Source organism: Penicillium concentricum, assembly GCF_028827145.1.
Source record: "Penicillium concentricum strain IBT 3081 chromosome Unknown utg000001l_segment0_segment0, whole genome shotgun sequence".
Classification (NCBI taxonomy): Eukaryota; Fungi; Ascomycota; class Eurotiomycetes; order Eurotiales; family Aspergillaceae; genus Penicillium; species Penicillium concentricum.
Window position 1 is genome coordinate 2,492,799 of NW_026622754.1, and position 16,740 is coordinate 2,509,538.

The following is a 16,740-nucleotide window of genomic DNA, read 5'->3' on the forward strand; positions in this document are numbered from 1 at the left end:
ACCTTGACAGACCTGCTTTTGCTCGGCCATTTAGCATTGATTTTGATCTGGCGTTGCGGCAGCTCATGGGAAGTTTTCTACTCGGGTGTTCCTTTTCATAGGTCAAAAGAACATTGAGAGAATATGGTCTAAGGGACAGATGGGGTCTCAGCATGCAGTTCATTACAGGATTTGTATTCTTACACCTTTTATTATTGCATATTGAACAATTGGCATCCAATCCACCAGGTACAGCAATCCATACTGACCACTTAATTCTGAGGAAAAACAAAGTAGATCCATGCACTTCCATTTGAAAGAGAAACAGTTCTCCAAAACCGGAATGGCCCAAGGCAGCAACCCACGTGATCTCGCGATCCATTTGACGCGTCCGATTTGTTGACTCGGAGTCATCCTGAGTTTTTTTGCCACAAACAGACGATTCAGACTTTGCAGACTTTGCAAAATCAGAGACGGCCTGGTTGTTAATTGATTACTTGAGATCCGTGGCTTTGTTTGGTATTCTGATCGCGGAGACCCTGTACTCATCTCGCCCAAACGCGTATTTTTGAGTGGATCCATCATCCGTGCTTTCGAGTCAAGAGACCCTGCCAAAGAGGCAATTGAGAAACGAGGGATATCACTGCTAAAATGGAGGGAGAAGAGCAATTCGATGAGAGTGGGCTTCCTGGCCCCGGTGCCCCCACCCCGCTTGCTGCGCTCGACGTGAGTGAATGCAATCGCGATTTGCTTTCGCTGCAGAATGTTGGACTTTTATACTGATTTTTTTTATGATAGGGTGTTGCTGGCTTGACTGCTAGGGATATCAAGTTGTTCGTGGATGCAGGGTATAACACTGTCGAGTCGATCGCCTACACGTACGTATCCATCGTCTACACAATCATTGCGGCTTTTTTTCTCCGGCGGCAGATCTGCTATATGCACTGCCCTACTCATCTCAATATGGCTAACACCTACTGTAACTTTTAGGCCCAAACGGTTGTTGGAACAGATCAAGGGTATCTCGGAACAAAAAGCCACCAAGATCCTAGTAGAAGGTAAGTCCTTTTCCGCCATAGACTACATCTCTTGACTGGGGATCAGTTCGCTAATGAGAACGTGCTGATTAGCTTCGAAACTGGTACCTATGGGTTTCACCACGGCAACCGAAATGCACGCCCGGAGAAGCGAGCTCATCTCGATCACAACTGGATCCAAGCGACTTGATACATTACTCGGAGGCGGTGTTGAAACGGGGTCGATCACGGAGATCTTCGGAGAGTTCAGAACGGGAAAGAGTCAGATTTGTCACACTCTCGCCGTGACCTGCCAGCTGCCTTTTGATATGGGCGGCGGTGAGGGCAAGTGCCTTTACATCGATACAGAGGGAACTTTCCGTCCGGTGCGATTGCTTGCGGTCGCGCAAAGATATGGTCTTGTTGGCGAGGAGGTCCTTGATAATGTGGCATACGCTCGAGCATACAATTCGGACCACCAACTTCAGTTGCTTAACCAGGCATCTCAGATGATGTGTGAGACGCGGTTCTCTCTCCTGGTGGTTGACTCGGCGACATCTTTGTACCGAACGGATTTCAACGGTCGTGGTGAGCTTGCCTCACGGCAGAGCCATTTGGCCAAGTTCATGCGTACCTTGCAACGTCTTGCAGATGAGTTTGGTATTGCGGTCGTGATCACGAACCAGGTCGTTGCTCAAGTCGATGGTGGCCCCAGTGCTATGTTTAACCCGGATCCTAAGAAGCCTATTGGTGGTAATATCATCGCTCATGCCAGTACCACTCGACTCAGTTTGAAGAAGGGCCGTGGTGAGACTCGAATTTGCAAGATTTATGATAGTCCTTGTCTTCCAGAGAGTGATTGCCTTTTCGCTATCAATGATAATGGTATCGGTGATCCCAGTGAGAAGGATTTGGAAGATAAGTGAGTCGACCTCTCAAGGTTGCGCTTATTTTGTTCTGCGACACGATGTTATTGACTTGATGAGCATTACAATCGCTGTTGATGTGGGTTAGAAGCGCCCCGTTGGCATCTCAGCGTTGAGGGGGAACTTTTTTTTTATAGCAGCGAATTTAGAAAGCATAATTTCTTTTTATTCTGAAGTTTTGAAAAGAAAATAGTTCAATAAGATACGATAGAGTAAAACAAGAGTAAAACGTCGAGGGAGCCATCGATCTCAGGCCTATCGCGCCAAGACTTCTGTTTTTTGAGAGCTCCAGCTTCCCGCCCTTCGATCTTCCAACCTTTCTACTTCCCCGGCCATGGAGTGTTAAGTTGACACACGTCAATCGATCATGGCGAAAATTTACAAAGACTCAAGGGTCGACCTTCGGCCCTACTCGCCGACCACGGTCGCCAACATCCAGATTCCGACTCAAGACACCGCGGTCCGTCGTCCACGTTTTTCGATCTCATCCACCTCCGACCAGGAACTCCCAATCGCCAAAGATGAAGATGAATTCGCCAGACGTCACCTCGCGACACAGGGTGAGGTTTATTTCCGGAAGCGCAGAGTTTACCCGAGGACCTTCTTGTGGAGGGTCATCAATGACAACAAAGTGCTGGAGATCCAGTGCGCGGACCTGACCAAGGGTGGGACGGAAGTTTACGAATACAATGTGACCCTGCGACTGGATTTCCAGGAGCAGATCCTTCCCTTTGGAGTTGAGTTATCCGACTCCGAGGATCACGAAATCATCAACGTCTTTGTGATCACCGCCTCTAAGCACCTTCACACCTTGTCTCTACGCCCCGAATTCTTCCGCAGAACCTCCTCAATCGATGAAAATGTGAAGGACTGGTGCAAGACGTGCCTCCCTGCTCCCTTGGCCTTTTCCAACCCCCATCGACTGCACGCGAGCAGTCCCCTGGAGTTGTTCATCTCTCTCGACAATGGCGCGCTTTTGCGACTGACCCGGAGAGCTGGCGAAGATGGTGAGTGGTTTTTCTCGGTCTTGTCACTTCCGCGACACTTGTTTTATTAATCTTTTCTGAAATTAGGTTCCCACTGGTCTCCTCTCACCTTCGACGAACGAACATGGGGCTCTTCGATTCGAGGCCTCGTCAAATGGAACGCGCCCTCCTCGATCAAACACGACGGACGCAACCTCGATTTGCATGTCGCAAATGCCATTGCCACTACCTCCGACGAAACATACGTCTTCGCGATTTGTTTGAACCACACTCTTAAGATTTGGAATCTCGCAACGAACAAGCTAGCGGCCACAAAGGATCTGCTGGGCCGGTCGCTTCAGGATCCGGATCTTGTACCATACACGCTGAACCCTGCCGAGACATCATTCATGCGCGTCTTCAACGCCGAGCGAGCTATGGATGGTGGACATCGCTTCTATGTCGTCACATATTCGCCATTTGAGGACGGCAAGTTCAAGTTTTGGGCTGTCAAGGGTGGCCTGACATCCGAACTCATTATTGAGGAACTCTTCGCAGATGATGTCTTCCGACCTGTGGACCCCGATGCCACGGGTAACATGTTCTGGAACATCGCTGATTTCCAGGTCAAATCCCGGGAAGAAGGCAAGGGAATGGAGTTGTGGGTGCTCTGGAGAAACCACGGTCTTTACCAACTCTATACCCTTCATTTCAACCTCCAGACTCTAGTTACGGACTGGGCCTCCAACTGGGTCTCGACAACATTTGAAACCCATCGACAAGAATTGCCGCCACCTCTGGTCGTGGATGATGTAGTGGATCCCACTGAAAAATGGCTACAGTATCTCTTGCAGCCGAACAGATATCTGCCGGAGGTCCTTGAGACTGCTCTGGCCGTTTATCAGGAGGCCATCAAGCCGCTCTCATCGACTTCATCTGGAGGCCTGAAAAAGAGTTTGCCTTTGGCGGAACGACTCTGCTCTACAATCGCAGCGGCAGTCTCTCTTCGGAAATTTGCTGACGATGAGATGGACTACTCCCGTTATACGTCTGATACAGATTCAAAGTGGCGTCAGTTCTGGCAAGTCGCGGAAGACCTTAATAAACGCCGATTCGAACCCATTTCTCTCGCCTACGATTCATACACCGATATGCCGTGGCTCGTTCTGTCAGACTCATGCGCTGTGGTGCGGGAATGCAGCATTACCGAATTGTTCTTGCACAATTCCAGCGCCGAACTCACCGATGGAGTGCCGAAAATGGTGGACCGCTGGAGGCATCGCAATGTCTCAAGGGAGCTGGGCCCGGATTTCAAAACAGCCTCTGGATTGTTGAAAGTGGCATCCGATTTCCGGAAAAGATTCTCCCCCGAGCTTGAAGGGGCGTGCCGAGCCGCTCTTCAAGCCGAAATATTTTCTGAGCCTTCTTCGTCGATCATGGACCGCATGGAGAACTTCCGAGAGCGCTCTGACTTTGCCAATCAAATTTCCAACAAAGCATTTGACAGCCTAGACGCGGCCCTGAGTGAACACATGAGAACCGATTGCTTGTCCATGGATGCGTTCCTTGCCATTATCCAAACCGCCTCCCTTCACTTCTGCGGAGAAGACTCGGAACTTGCTTCAACCTGTTTCGGCGCCCGAGTTCTTGTCAGTGGTGCGCAGGAGACTATTTCTATCTCTCGTCAAATCTTCTTCGATCTTCTAATCCTAGTCACATTCGTGGATGGCGAATGGGAACAAACAAGCAAGTCCGACTTCGATGCGTCTGACCTTTTCTCAATGCTTGTTGATCTCCTACGTGAATATGAGATGATGGCTTGGCTCAGCTCGAATGTTCGCAAATGCCCCGACAGCACAAGCAAGCCCCGTGTCGACCCGATGCAGAGATATTCACTGAAGGACAGCTCCAAGACCACCGGTCAACGAACTGCAAGCATTCTGGAGGATCTCTTTGTTACCGATATCAAGCCCCAACAAGCGATCGACTCCCCACAAAGTTATACATTGACTTTGGGGATTAGAGATGTCGTGGCCTGGATTACCCGCGAGGGTGAGGTGAACTATCAAAACGCAGTGGCTCACATCCAATGTGACCTGATCGCCAAGAACAACATCGATCTTGCATGGGACTTCCTTCGTTTCCAGGCAAGTACTTCCTGGTCAACGTATGTCAAGGGTCGCTTGCATGTGGCCATGTCGGAATTCGATACCGCAGCAATCTACTTCCGGAAGGCAGCCTATCTCCTCTGTACGTATCTCCTGGTGATCTTTCGTGTTGATGTAACTCAGCTAACCTAATTGCAGCTTGCGGCAAGCCAATGGGCAATCTTTCCGACATGTCAGCAGAGCTTTTAGACCTCCTTGATGTTGACTGCTTCCACAACGGTCTTGCGAAATACTACCAGCACATCCTTTCAATCTTCGAGAAAGTGCGCTCATACTCTCACGTCGCGGACTTTGCCAGCCTGGCGCTGCAGGCCCTCGACTCTGAAATCTGGGCTGAGCAAGACGCTGAATACCCGACTGTACGCGACGACCTGCTGTCTCGTCTGTTCACTGGTGCCCTCAAGACTTGCCAGTTCGACAAAGCATACTCCGCTCTGGCTAGGCTGCAGGATCTCAAATTACAAAGAACCGAGCTCACCGAACTCATTTCCACCATCCTGGCAGTCTCCGGGCCCGGCACTGCTGGTCTCAAGCAGATCCTCCGGTTCCCCACCTCACTCGTGCCCAACATCGCATCTTTCATTGACGAGATCCTCGTTCACCTGACCCGCAAACAGACCACCAATGTCTCCTGGTTGGATGCGGACAACAAAATTTTCCCATCCACCCCCGACTACACCCGGATCCTCCAAGCCTATCGCATTGCCCGCAGTGACTACCGTGGCGCCGCCGAAATCGCCTACCGTAACGTTCAGCGCCTTCGCAAAGCACGAGATGCCCCGTCATCAACCCTCACTCTCAAAGGCAGGGAAGCGGACGATGCAGCCCGGTCACCAGTTGAGGAAGATGATGCCGAAAGCAAGGAAATTCGCCACGAGTTGTTGTCACTAATCAACCTCCTCGCTTGCGTCGACAAAAGCGAAGCATACATCCTCGTCGAGAACGGACCTCCAATCAGTGCCGCCCCAGTTCCTCCCCACGAAAGCCGTCCAAGCACACAAGCCGACGAAGACGGAAACGTCTCCATGGAGGACGTCGACCCCGCCTCTCCCACACCACTCGAAGGCAAGCGGCGATCATCGAATGCCGTGGCTTTCGCACCGACCCACCACAGAGGAAGCAGCAAATCTTCCGCCATCGAACGACGTAACAGCATCGTGTCCTTCGAAGTCCCTGCGACGAATAACTTACTTAAGCGTCGTATCATCGTCACGCTCGAGCATCTGCGTCGCGAATTCCAGTCTGAGCTCGACCGCGTCAGCAGGATTGAGCGTGGTGACTGGGAATTCGGTCTTGATGAAGTGAAGGATGTGGATAATGATGAAACGATGGTTCTGTAGTTGGGCTTCTGCGGAGGACTTATCTATGACTCTTTTGCATTTCGGCCCTGGGGGTTGCCATGGCTATCGTCGAATTCGATCTGCTTTTGTTCCAATGTATGGTGACATGGGTGTTTTCATTTTTTTGTTAGGGTAGTCCATAATCGGATGGGGTGCACAATAGGTTTTACTTTTTTTCTGATATCGATGGATAGAAATACTATGGGTTTGGTTTCGGGGACTTGACCTCGGGAACTTCCATTGCTTTCACTATAAAGGCTTTCCAGGGCTGTTGATTATAATAAGTGCGAATTAGATGTCTTAGCAAATAAATGTGCTTGTAATTGAGCATATTGTACGGAGTATACAAACTTTCATTGCTACTTTAAATTTGACTATGTAGTCAGCGTATTTCGTCCCTTATGATTCAATCTGTACAGTCATATCTTTTTAGTGCAGTAAAGCCACTCTTAGCCCGAATGCGAGTAAATTTGAAGGTGTATCTCGAACCTATCAAGGCAGAGAATTGGGGCCGTTATAGTCTTTTTGGATATTTCTTCTCCTATTTACCTAATCCAGGATGTGATAGCGCCCTCTTGTGTACTCCATAATTTTCACATACCTTAGTAGATTTCTGCGCTAAAATGGTGGTAAGGTATATCATCGTAATGGCCCCCGTGTATAATTTCAGCGATCCGTGCTCCAAGAGGTTCTCTGCTCCGCTATAACGCTAAATCCGAATACTAGTCCTATTCTCGTTCAGCCCCATTTCAATGTCCAATGGGTGGATCGGTTAAAATGACTCAGGCTCTAGCACATTTTACTAGTACCCTCTTAGTCTACACTAACCTTGCTCAGTCTTCCAGAGTTGCCGGATAAGCGAAGGGCTCATAGTAGCGTTTGTTTTGATTTAAGGATGGTTTGCCCCGTGAACTTTTAATTTCTTCTCTCCTGCACCTCCCCCTGAATTTCATAAACCATCAAGATGCGTACCTCCATCTTCGCCGCTGCGTTCCTAGCATCACTCGGTGCTCAAGCCAAAGATGCCAGCACCACCATTGGAATCTTCTCCCCCACATGGGCTAACAACCTCCCCGGCGTTACCAGCGTTGCCGCCAGCGTTGCCGGTATCAATGCCAAAGCCACCACATATCATGTTGGATGTGTGGAAGGCGTCGACAAATCAGTCTGCGATATTCCCACTTCATGGACAGTTACCCAAGGTCCCGAGACCGTGAACTTTGCCGCACAATATGTCGCCACTAGCTCAGGCACAGACGGCTACGATGTTACCGTCACCGAAACATATGACTGCTCTTTCAAATCCTGGTCCGAATCCGCTAGCTGCACTATGAGCGTTAGCATGGGTGGAACCCTAAGAGGTGGTAGTACTGCCTCGTCATCCTCTACCAAGGCGAGCACTTCAGTGGCAACTAGCAGCTACTACAAGTTGGACGTCACTGGAGGAGTCAAGTCGTTCACGGATCCCGCCGCAACGGAAACACCTGGTGCTGCCGCTGCTGGACCTGCCGCTGCTTTTGTCACAGCTGCTCCTATGGTTGCTGCTGCACTCGCTGCTTTGCTTTGATGTTTCTCATATTGAATTGTTGATAATGGTAAATGTCCTTGCGTGATGTTCAAGCTGGGTTTCCTTGCTAAGATACCGATAATAAATGATGATTTCATTCGACAACTACCCATAGACTGCGAGATGCAGCATCCCTCGCAGAATTAGCTGTAGCGAATATAGATTGTAGAGGCCCATCGAATTTAGGTATGTGGTGGGTTTGTGCAGTCCCAAGACATCGCTATGCATGTCAAACCATCGGAAAAACGTGGCTTGTAGCTGTGCTTATATCTTTTAGTGCAGTAAAGAGACTCTTAGGTTGAATGCGAGGGCCAAATTTGAAGAATATGTATGTAATATATCCGTCAAGGCAGAGAATCGGGGGTTTTTTTGCAGTCTCTGTAGTATTTCTTTCAGTTGTCTTTCAACAGTCCTTTTGATTTCAAAAGACTTTTTTTAGATCATTTCTCCCGTTATTGCTGTTGTATGTGCTGCCTTGTTTAAAGGTCATGTGACCTCTGTCTGTTTGCTCCTAGGCAGTTATCTATTCGATAGTTTCTTCTCTCTCTAATACATTCAGATATCTTTTACAGGCTGGCTACACAGCTTAAAATCTATCTTTCTTTCAGTTTATGGACGCCTTGAAGCTTTGTCGCATCTTCAACGCCCGTGTTTCACATTCGCACCCCATATCTCTGCACCAATCAACTTCTTCGCCCTACCAACTGGATAGCATATTCTCTTGGCGCGCTCCACCCTGAACATCTACACTTGCCATCTACATACTCTCACTGATCTCTTTGCTTCACTATTGTTATCCAGGTTGCACCAAAATGGATATGAAATCCAAGATTAAAGAGCTGCTCCTTGTGACCCCTCATACGCCCACTGTGACTCGCAAAAGAAAGGTCATACCATCGCCAGAGCGATCATCCCCTACCAAAAGCTGCATTTTATCGCCTGATGCGGTGTTTACGGGAAATAAAGTCCTCCGCTTGGGTGAGTCACCCCTCTTTGTGCCCTCAAAACACCTTTTTCCATTGGACGAAGCTACCATCAGTGAGTTGTCACCAAGTCTACTTTTTTGAATCATATACTAATCAATATATATTAGTAAGGAGATCTCGTGCTAAGGCGACAAGTGCAAATCCAAAGTTGACGATGCCTTCAAGTTGGTCTTCGATTTCTTCAATGAAAATCAAATCTCCATTACGGACGTTCAGTACTGGGGCAAGTTCTTTGTCATTGTCCTAGAGGACGAGGAAACAGATCTTACTAAAGTCCCCTGTGATGTCGGCTGCTGCAACTGTTTCTATCTGTTTGAGAATGAGGTAGGACGCCCACAATAGGAGGAATTTCCCGCCTGCCTGGTCACAGAACCGACTCGCGATGTCATTGACAATAGCAAGTACGATATTCTACGTCCCGGAGTGATGCTAAGCTCCGGCGTACCTTCTGCGACTAACGCTGAATACCTCACTACCTCAGGGGTACTAGTCGAAGACTGTAACTCCGGCGAGAGATATATAACAGCTACCTCGCATGGGTTTCCGTATGGAGATCAAGTCTTGGGCGAATATTAATTCAATAAAATGATTTTATCGAGGAATTGCGGTCAACTTTCGAAATGGATCTAAGTTCTATGATATATATATCAAGGAACTATATAGTTCAAACAACATATTTCAATACCAGATGAATTGCGGAAGAGTAAAAATAAATCTAACCAAGCTCACTATATATATTATCTGTATGATTATTTGATCATACTAAATAAATATAGCAAGTTATATTGCTCCTCGACCATATGTGGAGAATGGCGCAGATGAATAAAAACTAATGCATAGTCTTATTGAAAGTCAGAATTGATATTGAAATTATAGATTATCAAGATAAAGCGTATGGATCAAGATTAAAGAGTAAAATATAGGAGTTATGCATAGCGTCAGTCCAAAAAGTTATAATAGTATTGAAAGAGAGTCAAGAAAGGCATAAAATCATCACGGAACAACAAAGTAACAAGAACAAAAAAACCAATATATAACTCCGACCAGTAGAGGTCCAAAAACCAGTATGTTGTCGATATGTACCTCGAAAAAGGGAATGTGGAAGATTGTCACGCCAAAAGAAAATAACCAGACGCTCCAACCTGTGCAGGTGCAAAATCAATCAGACAACCGACCCCAAAAACTTCAAAAAACTTCAAAAAAACCAAAAACCAAGAGAGAAATCAATCTGAGTCCTCCGTCGCCATGGCACTTGCATAAAGCTTGCTGAAATGCGACTTGGGCTCAGCAAGAAGCGCATACGGCTCCCCATTCTCAACAATGCGACCAGCGTCCAAAACGACGATCCGATCAAAGTCAAGAATTGTGTCAAGTTTATGCGCGACGGCGATGATGGTGTGATTACAGAATTTCTCTCTGATAACGCGCTGCATAATTTCATCTGTTTTGGTATCGATGCTAAAAAGAAAAGCAGGTTAGTTTTTTTTAATTTCCAGCAAGGGGGTGAATTGTATAGATCGCAAAAGTCAAAGGAAATTATCCGAAGTGTCCTGCAGGGGAAAAAAAACAAAGTGGAGTCGAAGCGAGGAGAATTGACTTACTTGCTAGTTGCTTCATCCAAAATTAAGATGTTGCCTGGGCGAAGGAGGGCTCGCGCAAGGCAGAAGAGTTGTTTTTGGCCGTGAGACAGGTGGATCTCGTCGACGTCTGTGTCTAGATTGCCCTTTTCTTGGATTGCAGGGAGGAGCTGGACGCTCTTGAGAGCTGCCAAGATGTCTCGGTCGGTGCGGGTGCCTGTTGGGTCGGCGTTCAATCGGACGCTGCCTTGGAAAAGGAGGGAGTCTTGTGATACGCCGTTGATGCGGGAGCGGATTTCTCGTCGGGGGAGTCGACTGATGTCAACTCCGTCCACGGTGATGGTGCCGCTGGTTAGTTCGATCATTCGGAAGATGCTCATGATCATGGAGGTTTTTCCACTGTTGGGTTTTGTTAGAATAGAGTAAGAAATTGAATTGAAAATTGTTTTCTTACCTTCCGGTGCGTCCGCAGATACCGACTTTCTCGCCTGCCTCGACAGTGAGGGAGACATTGTTGAGAACTGGGTCGGAGGGTCTGTAAGCCGCAGAGATGGAGTTGAAGGTGACTGCTCCCTTGGAGGGCCAGTTGGGAGGCACATCTTCGTCTTCACCAGGCTTGTCTTCCGACTCGACAGTTGACGTAAAGTCCTTTATGCGTTGGATGGAACCGATATGTGTTTCCAAGTTGGTCCAGAAGGTAACTAGAAGCTTGATGCTCTGACTGAACTGAATAACGTTCAGTAGAGCAACACCAACGTAGCCTGCACTGAGAGTTGATCCGCGCATGGCGACGACCAGCACAATCAGAAGAACAGCGATTCCAGCCACAACCATGTCCAGCGACAGGGTGAGCCAGCGCTGGATAGCGAACATGAAGTAAAAGGGTCGTTGCGAGTGGTCCAGAAGAGCGATATTCTTCTTTTCCATGGCGTGTTGCCACCCGTAGGCCCGCAAAGTCACAAGTCCTTGAAGACAGTCGGTGAAGTGCGAGTACAGCGGAGCCTTGGCTTCGATATCCAGGTAACGGAGCTGGCGCGAAGTGCGGAGGTACATCTTCTGAATCAGGAACAAGATACCAAGCACAATCGGGAAGGAGATAGCTGCGTATTTAGATGAGACTCCAATAAGAGCCATCTGTGCTAGACAGAGGAAGAAGGTAACAACAGTGTTGATAGCGGCAACAGGAAGCTCCATGTCAATGAGTTGCAAGTCTTGACTGAACCGGTTGAGGATTGAACCGCTGTCGGTGGTGGAAAAGAACAGCATCGGAGCGGCGAGGACAGTGGTCAGCAGCTTGCGGTGGAAGCTCTCGCCAGACTTTGGGACCATGGTGATGATCATTTGCCAGGAGCCGAGAATCAGTGAGAGCATGGCTATACAGCCAAGCATCACGTAGATGCCGAGATAGTGGCCGATCTCCTGCTTGTGATGTGCGGTGTCGGATTGAGCCCACCATTTCACCCAGATGCTGGGGAATGAGATGCAGAACACGAAACCAGCCATTGCGACCATGAAGATAATTGCAGGGAGCCATCCGATGGTGTTGATGTAGTATGTGTAGATTCCGAGATCGCCACCGCGGTCGTGATGCTCTGGCTCCTCGATCGAAAGTTCATTTTCTTTTTGGATAGGGTCGAAGCTGCTGTAACTGGGGGAGTCGGAGAACCGCTTAGGCTTGTACTCCCAATCAGGCAACCCGAGTCCAAAGCTTGACACGTATCCACCAGTCTTGTTCAGAGAAGCAAAGCTTCCCTGTTCGGAAATCCGACCACCTGTCTCCAAGACAATGATGTGATCGGAGTAGGGAAGGCGTTTGACAGAGGATGAAGTGATGAGAACTGAAGATTCAATCTCCTTCAGAAGTCCTCTGGGCCCGAGAAGGCTGTGGAAAATGTGATTTTCCGTGGTAGCATCCAGACCGCTAAGAGCATCATCGAGAATCATGATCTTTCTCCGGGCATAGACTGCTCGTGCAAGGGCAATACGCTGGCTTTGACCGCCACTGAGGGCGATACCTTTGCTTCCGATAACAGCAGCATCCCCACGAGGGAACTGTGCGAGGTCTTCTTCCAGAGCGCAAGCCCGGATCACAGAGCCATACCATTGAGGATCATAGTCAGACATCGCAACGATGCTGTCTTTGATAGTGCCATTCATGTGCCACGGCGTTTGATCACAGTATGCAACGCTGGAAGATGCGAGGGCAACCTTGCCATCGGAACAGGGGATCTCTCCAAGAAGAGCCTTGAGCAAAGTAGACTTGCCGCATCCAGACGGTCCAATGATAACAGTGAAGCTGCCTTGAGGGATGGTGATGGTAATATCGTTGAGAATTGGATCCTTGTCGGCTTCCCATCCAAAGCTTCCACCTTGGACAACCACAGCGTTTGCAGAAGACATAGCACTAGTGCGCTTGAGCGACTCGACAGAATCCGAGTTGATGGATGACAGGTCAAGGTCGTTAGCCTTGGAGAGTGCTCGCTTTTCAGTGAGATCATCGAGGAACAAGGTCTGTGAGGAGCTGCTCCTGCGATCGGCGTGATCCTCTTTATCCAAGAACTGTTGAATGCGCTGGAAAGAACCGACAGCACCAGCGAAAGACATAAGTGCCATCACCAAGGTCATGAGAGGATCTGCCAACAGCGAGAACAGAGACAAAGATGTGAAAGCCCGAGAGACGCTCAAAGGTTCGCTGGAGATACCGACATAAACACCGAAAGTAAAGATCGGGGCAAAAACGCGAGTCAACCAGGCGAACGCCATGTTGTAAACCAGAAGGGTACGGAACTTCTTGGAGATATCCAGCTCGCTGATCCGAAGACCGTGGACGAACTTCATGAAGGAATTCTGTAAGCCAAGCATCTTGACTCCCTTGATTGAACCAAGCATCCCGGAAGTAGAGGTAATGCGCTTCTCGATAGCTTCCAGCCACTGGGCTTGTCGTGCAACCACAAAGGACATTCCGACTAGACATCCAACCAAAGCGAACACAGCGACGCAGACAGGGACAACACAGGAGATTCCAAGCTGAATCTTGAGTAGGTAGATAGCCAAAGCAATCTCAACCGAGTTTGCCCAGATTTCATGAATGGTTTGCCATCCTTGTGTAATGCGCTCGACATCTGCACTCATCAAAGTGAGCGAGTTGGCGGGATCAGTTTCCCCAAGGCCCAAACAGCTGGCTTTCTTGTATAGCATGGTGACAAGGACACCACGAACCATGGTAATCCCGCGGTAGGTGAGATGCTGATACTGGCCCATTGAAACGGCCAGTCCGCCGTAAACCAAGACATAGGCGCCAATGAGTCCATATCCAATGTTTTGTGTACCCTCATTGACGGGCGAATTGAAGAAAGAGAGCGATCGCTCCAGAAGCAAAGGCTGGCAAAAGTTGAATGCCACAACGCAAGCTCTGGCAGGGACACCTGCAAGTAGAGGCCACTTGACTGCTTTCAATGACTCCCATTGGAGGGTGTTGGGGGATTTGGTTGTCACTGAATAAATATTAGCAAAAAGACAAAAAAACTCGCATATAGTCGAGAACAGGTAATTACCTTTGCTCCATTTCTGATCAAAGCGAGCTAGTAAGCGCTCAGAGCTCAGTTCTTTATCCAATGTAAAGAGATCTTCTACGCGCAGGACGCCGGTGAAGCCGATCTTGAACAGTGGGTTCAGCCACCAAAATACAGCCTGGTTATAGAAACCTGCAGTCGCTTCTGGGGGGTAACCCTCATATTCCGACTTTAGAATATGTCTCTTCTCCACAGCCTCGAGCACAAACAGAACCACTTTGACACCCACCGCTGCCGTAGCAATAATGGCAAGTATGTTATTGAAGGTGTCCACACTGCGAAGCCATAATGTTCTGGAATGAGCGACATCGAAAAGCAAGCTGCAGAAGAGGTAGGAGTTCAAAATGAAGGAGGGTCGCACAGAGCGCGTGTGCTCTGCATATGAAAGCAGAACGAGTGCGAGTACGCCGATTGTGAGAATCACATTGGCCGGAACTGATGCCTTGGTGCTGTAGGCTGCCGGAATTGCCCATAAGGCTGTTTGTGCAATTTGAAGACCCAATAGTGCTAACCAAGCTGCCTATATAGAAATTGGTCATTAGACGGTGTTCCAAAATTGAACCAATTTCAAAGATCGGGGGCCACGGGGGCTTGCATGAGAACTGCAGAAACCAAAGCAGAGCAACAATGTCCACTTACAAGCTTGATGAGGACCAACCATGATCCCACAACTTTGATTCGTCTTTGCGAAAGATGCCACAGACGAACAGGAATAATGATTAACATTAATAGAATAGGTAAAATCTGGAGGATAGTTTCCTCGAACAAAAGAGAAAAGTCGAATCCTCCCCGACATGATCCAGCATCGATACGTAGAGTATTATCTAGATCGCGGCACAAAGGCCCTGAATAGCGAGAGGATGTCATATCTAACCTTGAACCACCTGGCAGAGGATGGTTGAAGAGAAGAGAGACTACAGAACGAGCGACACGGGGAATTAGAATTCAAAAGAGTGTATGATGAGAACGTGCATGACTTGGGGAACTTGCCGCTTTTTGGTCTAGATCGGATAGATCAGAAAGTGACATAAGAACAGTCAGACTTAGTGTAGTAGATCATAACAAAAGGTACGTATAGGGCTAGATCAGATCCGTATCCCTCTAGGCAGGAGTTCACTACATCTAGGAGAACTGCGACCCCGAACTTAGTGATGGGCTGCATCAAAGTGGACATGAATACAACACTTGATGCAACCATCTTACAATGTAATTACTAGCAATGCCCTGTGAGCTCATCTAGACTCGGGCTAGGTGTGTATGGATCCATTCAGCTGCATCTATTTTGGGGTTTCTTTTTCTTTTTCGTGTTATTTTTGGGGTTTCTTTTCTTTTCTTTTTTTGAAGTATAAGACCTCGGGAGATTAGTCTCTAAATCACACTCCACTTCACTCATCGATATTGGTCTTGATCCAGGCAAATTGCGGATAGCTTTATTTCCGCTTCCCCCTTGAAGATGTGGGGGATACCATTGGCAGTAGATCTATTTACCGGAAGCAAGGAATCCTTGAGTAAAGCCCGAGCAACACGAGGGAGTTGTGTTACCTTGCAGAAATGAAATTATTAGAGTGCAATGACCTATGAATTGCAATGGCGAATGGTCAAGTCCCGTGTCGAGTTAGGGTAAAGAAGATCAGTGCGCTCATGTGAGGGTGAAAAAAAGCCTCGATCTGTATGGCAGATCTGCCGCTTTGGGCTTGGAATACTCTTTGTTGTTATTAATTTTTAATTTAATTTAATCTACTTGCATTCTTATTTTCACTTTCATGTAAAGCTACAATATATATATATCAAACTTTGCTTGACCGAAAGAACTGAAATCAGACGGTGTAGAAACTCGCTTGGAGGTTCGAGGTTCTCCATTCGGAGAAAAATATAGTGAGATATAGATTCCAACCGGTTTTTGCGAATTCTCGTCACAATCATAATCCTTCAAAATCAAGTAATCAACAAACGCCTCCTGTAATGGCGTTTTTTTTTTTTTTTTTTTTTACTTCTTCTCGGTAGTGGCGGTAGGGATTCGATCCATCCGGGCCAATCGTTCTTTTTTACCTAAACTACAGTAGTTTGGCCCACATTCAATCATTTCGGAGTTTCGGCTGTCATCGATATTCCTGATTTCAACTCAGCCTGACTAATTTGAAATGTGCATATTCCAAGACGTGGTAGTTCGCGTGGCGTTGAACCAATGTGCATGAGTCGGGATCTGTACGTGCCTGACGAGCAAGCTGTCCCCGAGATACCGAACTGACCAGGGTCAGGCTTTTGTTTTACTTTCCCCTCATCTTGTCAGCGTGGCAAATCCTGGGCATGATACTACTCTCCACTGATGTACATCAGTGCTCACATGTGCAGTCGATTCCAAATATTCCTGCAGAGAGACATTTTCCATTCGTACTCTACAACATATATATCCACATATTTGGCGCATGATTTTTCCCCTTTAACTTTGGGGCTCCAAGACATAAAGTGATATATCTAGTGACAATGAGATTAAACCCGATGTCCCCATTGTTGAGTTCGTAACGCCGAACGGGAGCTAGGGCTAGCCCGTCATAAGTGCCAACTAGTCCGTTTAGCTTTTAGCTCTTCAGGATTTTCCTAATTTCCGCCTTTGCCGTGTGGATCTTCCGGGCAATCCTCTATC

The 16,740-nt window shown here is 47.9% G+C and overlaps 5 protein-coding genes across 5 annotated transcripts; 4 read left to right on the plus strand and 1 right to left on the minus strand.

Annotated features, from left to right (window-relative positions):
* Nucleotides 1–630: 630 nt before the first annotated feature.
* N7517_000939 (recombinase RAD51) lies at nucleotides 631–1,921 on the plus strand (the record flags this gene model as incomplete). Its single annotated transcript, XM_056718669.1, has 4 exons — nucleotides 631–705; nucleotides 778–857; nucleotides 970–1,037; nucleotides 1,110–1,921. The coding sequence occupies 4 exons, from the start codon at nucleotides 631–633 to the stop codon at nucleotides 1,919–1,921; spliced, it is 1,035 nt and encodes a 344-aa protein (XP_056582804.1).
* A 367-nt stretch (nucleotides 1,922–2,288) lies between these two features.
* N7517_000940 (nucleoporin Nup120/160) lies at nucleotides 2,289–6,394 on the plus strand (the record flags this gene model as incomplete). Its single annotated transcript, XM_056718670.1, has 3 exons — nucleotides 2,289–2,928; nucleotides 2,995–5,136; nucleotides 5,193–6,394. 3 exons carry the CDS (start codon nucleotides 2,289–2,291, stop codon nucleotides 6,392–6,394), a joined length of 3,984 nt encoding a protein of 1,327 aa, XP_056582805.1.
* A 964-nt stretch (nucleotides 6,395–7,358) lies between these two features.
* On the plus strand, nucleotides 7,359–7,961 carry N7517_000941 (uncharacterized protein; the record flags this gene model as incomplete). The annotated part of the gene is made up of 1 exon (XM_056718671.1): nucleotides 7,359–7,961. One exon carries the CDS (start codon nucleotides 7,359–7,361, stop codon nucleotides 7,959–7,961), a length of 603 nt encoding a protein of 200 aa, XP_056582806.1.
* An 812-nt stretch (nucleotides 7,962–8,773) lies between these two features.
* Nucleotides 8,774–9,289, plus strand: N7517_000942 (uncharacterized protein; the record flags this gene model as incomplete). Its single annotated transcript, XM_056718672.1, has 2 exons — nucleotides 8,774–8,939; nucleotides 9,075–9,289. The coding sequence occupies 2 exons, from the start codon at nucleotides 8,774–8,776 to the stop codon at nucleotides 9,287–9,289; spliced, it is 381 nt and encodes a 126-aa protein (XP_056582807.1).
* Nucleotides 9,290–10,170: 881 nt separating this feature from the next.
* abcB (uncharacterized protein) lies at nucleotides 10,171–14,963 on the minus strand (the record flags this gene model as incomplete). The annotated part of the gene is made up of 5 exons (XM_056718673.1): nucleotides 10,171–10,405; nucleotides 10,549–10,923; nucleotides 10,979–14,018; nucleotides 14,079–14,616; nucleotides 14,736–14,963. The coding sequence occupies 5 exons, from the start codon at nucleotides 14,961–14,963 to the stop codon at nucleotides 10,171–10,173; spliced, it is 4,416 nt and encodes a 1,471-aa protein (XP_056582808.1).
* Between the last annotated feature and the right edge of the window lie 1,777 nt (nucleotides 14,964–16,740).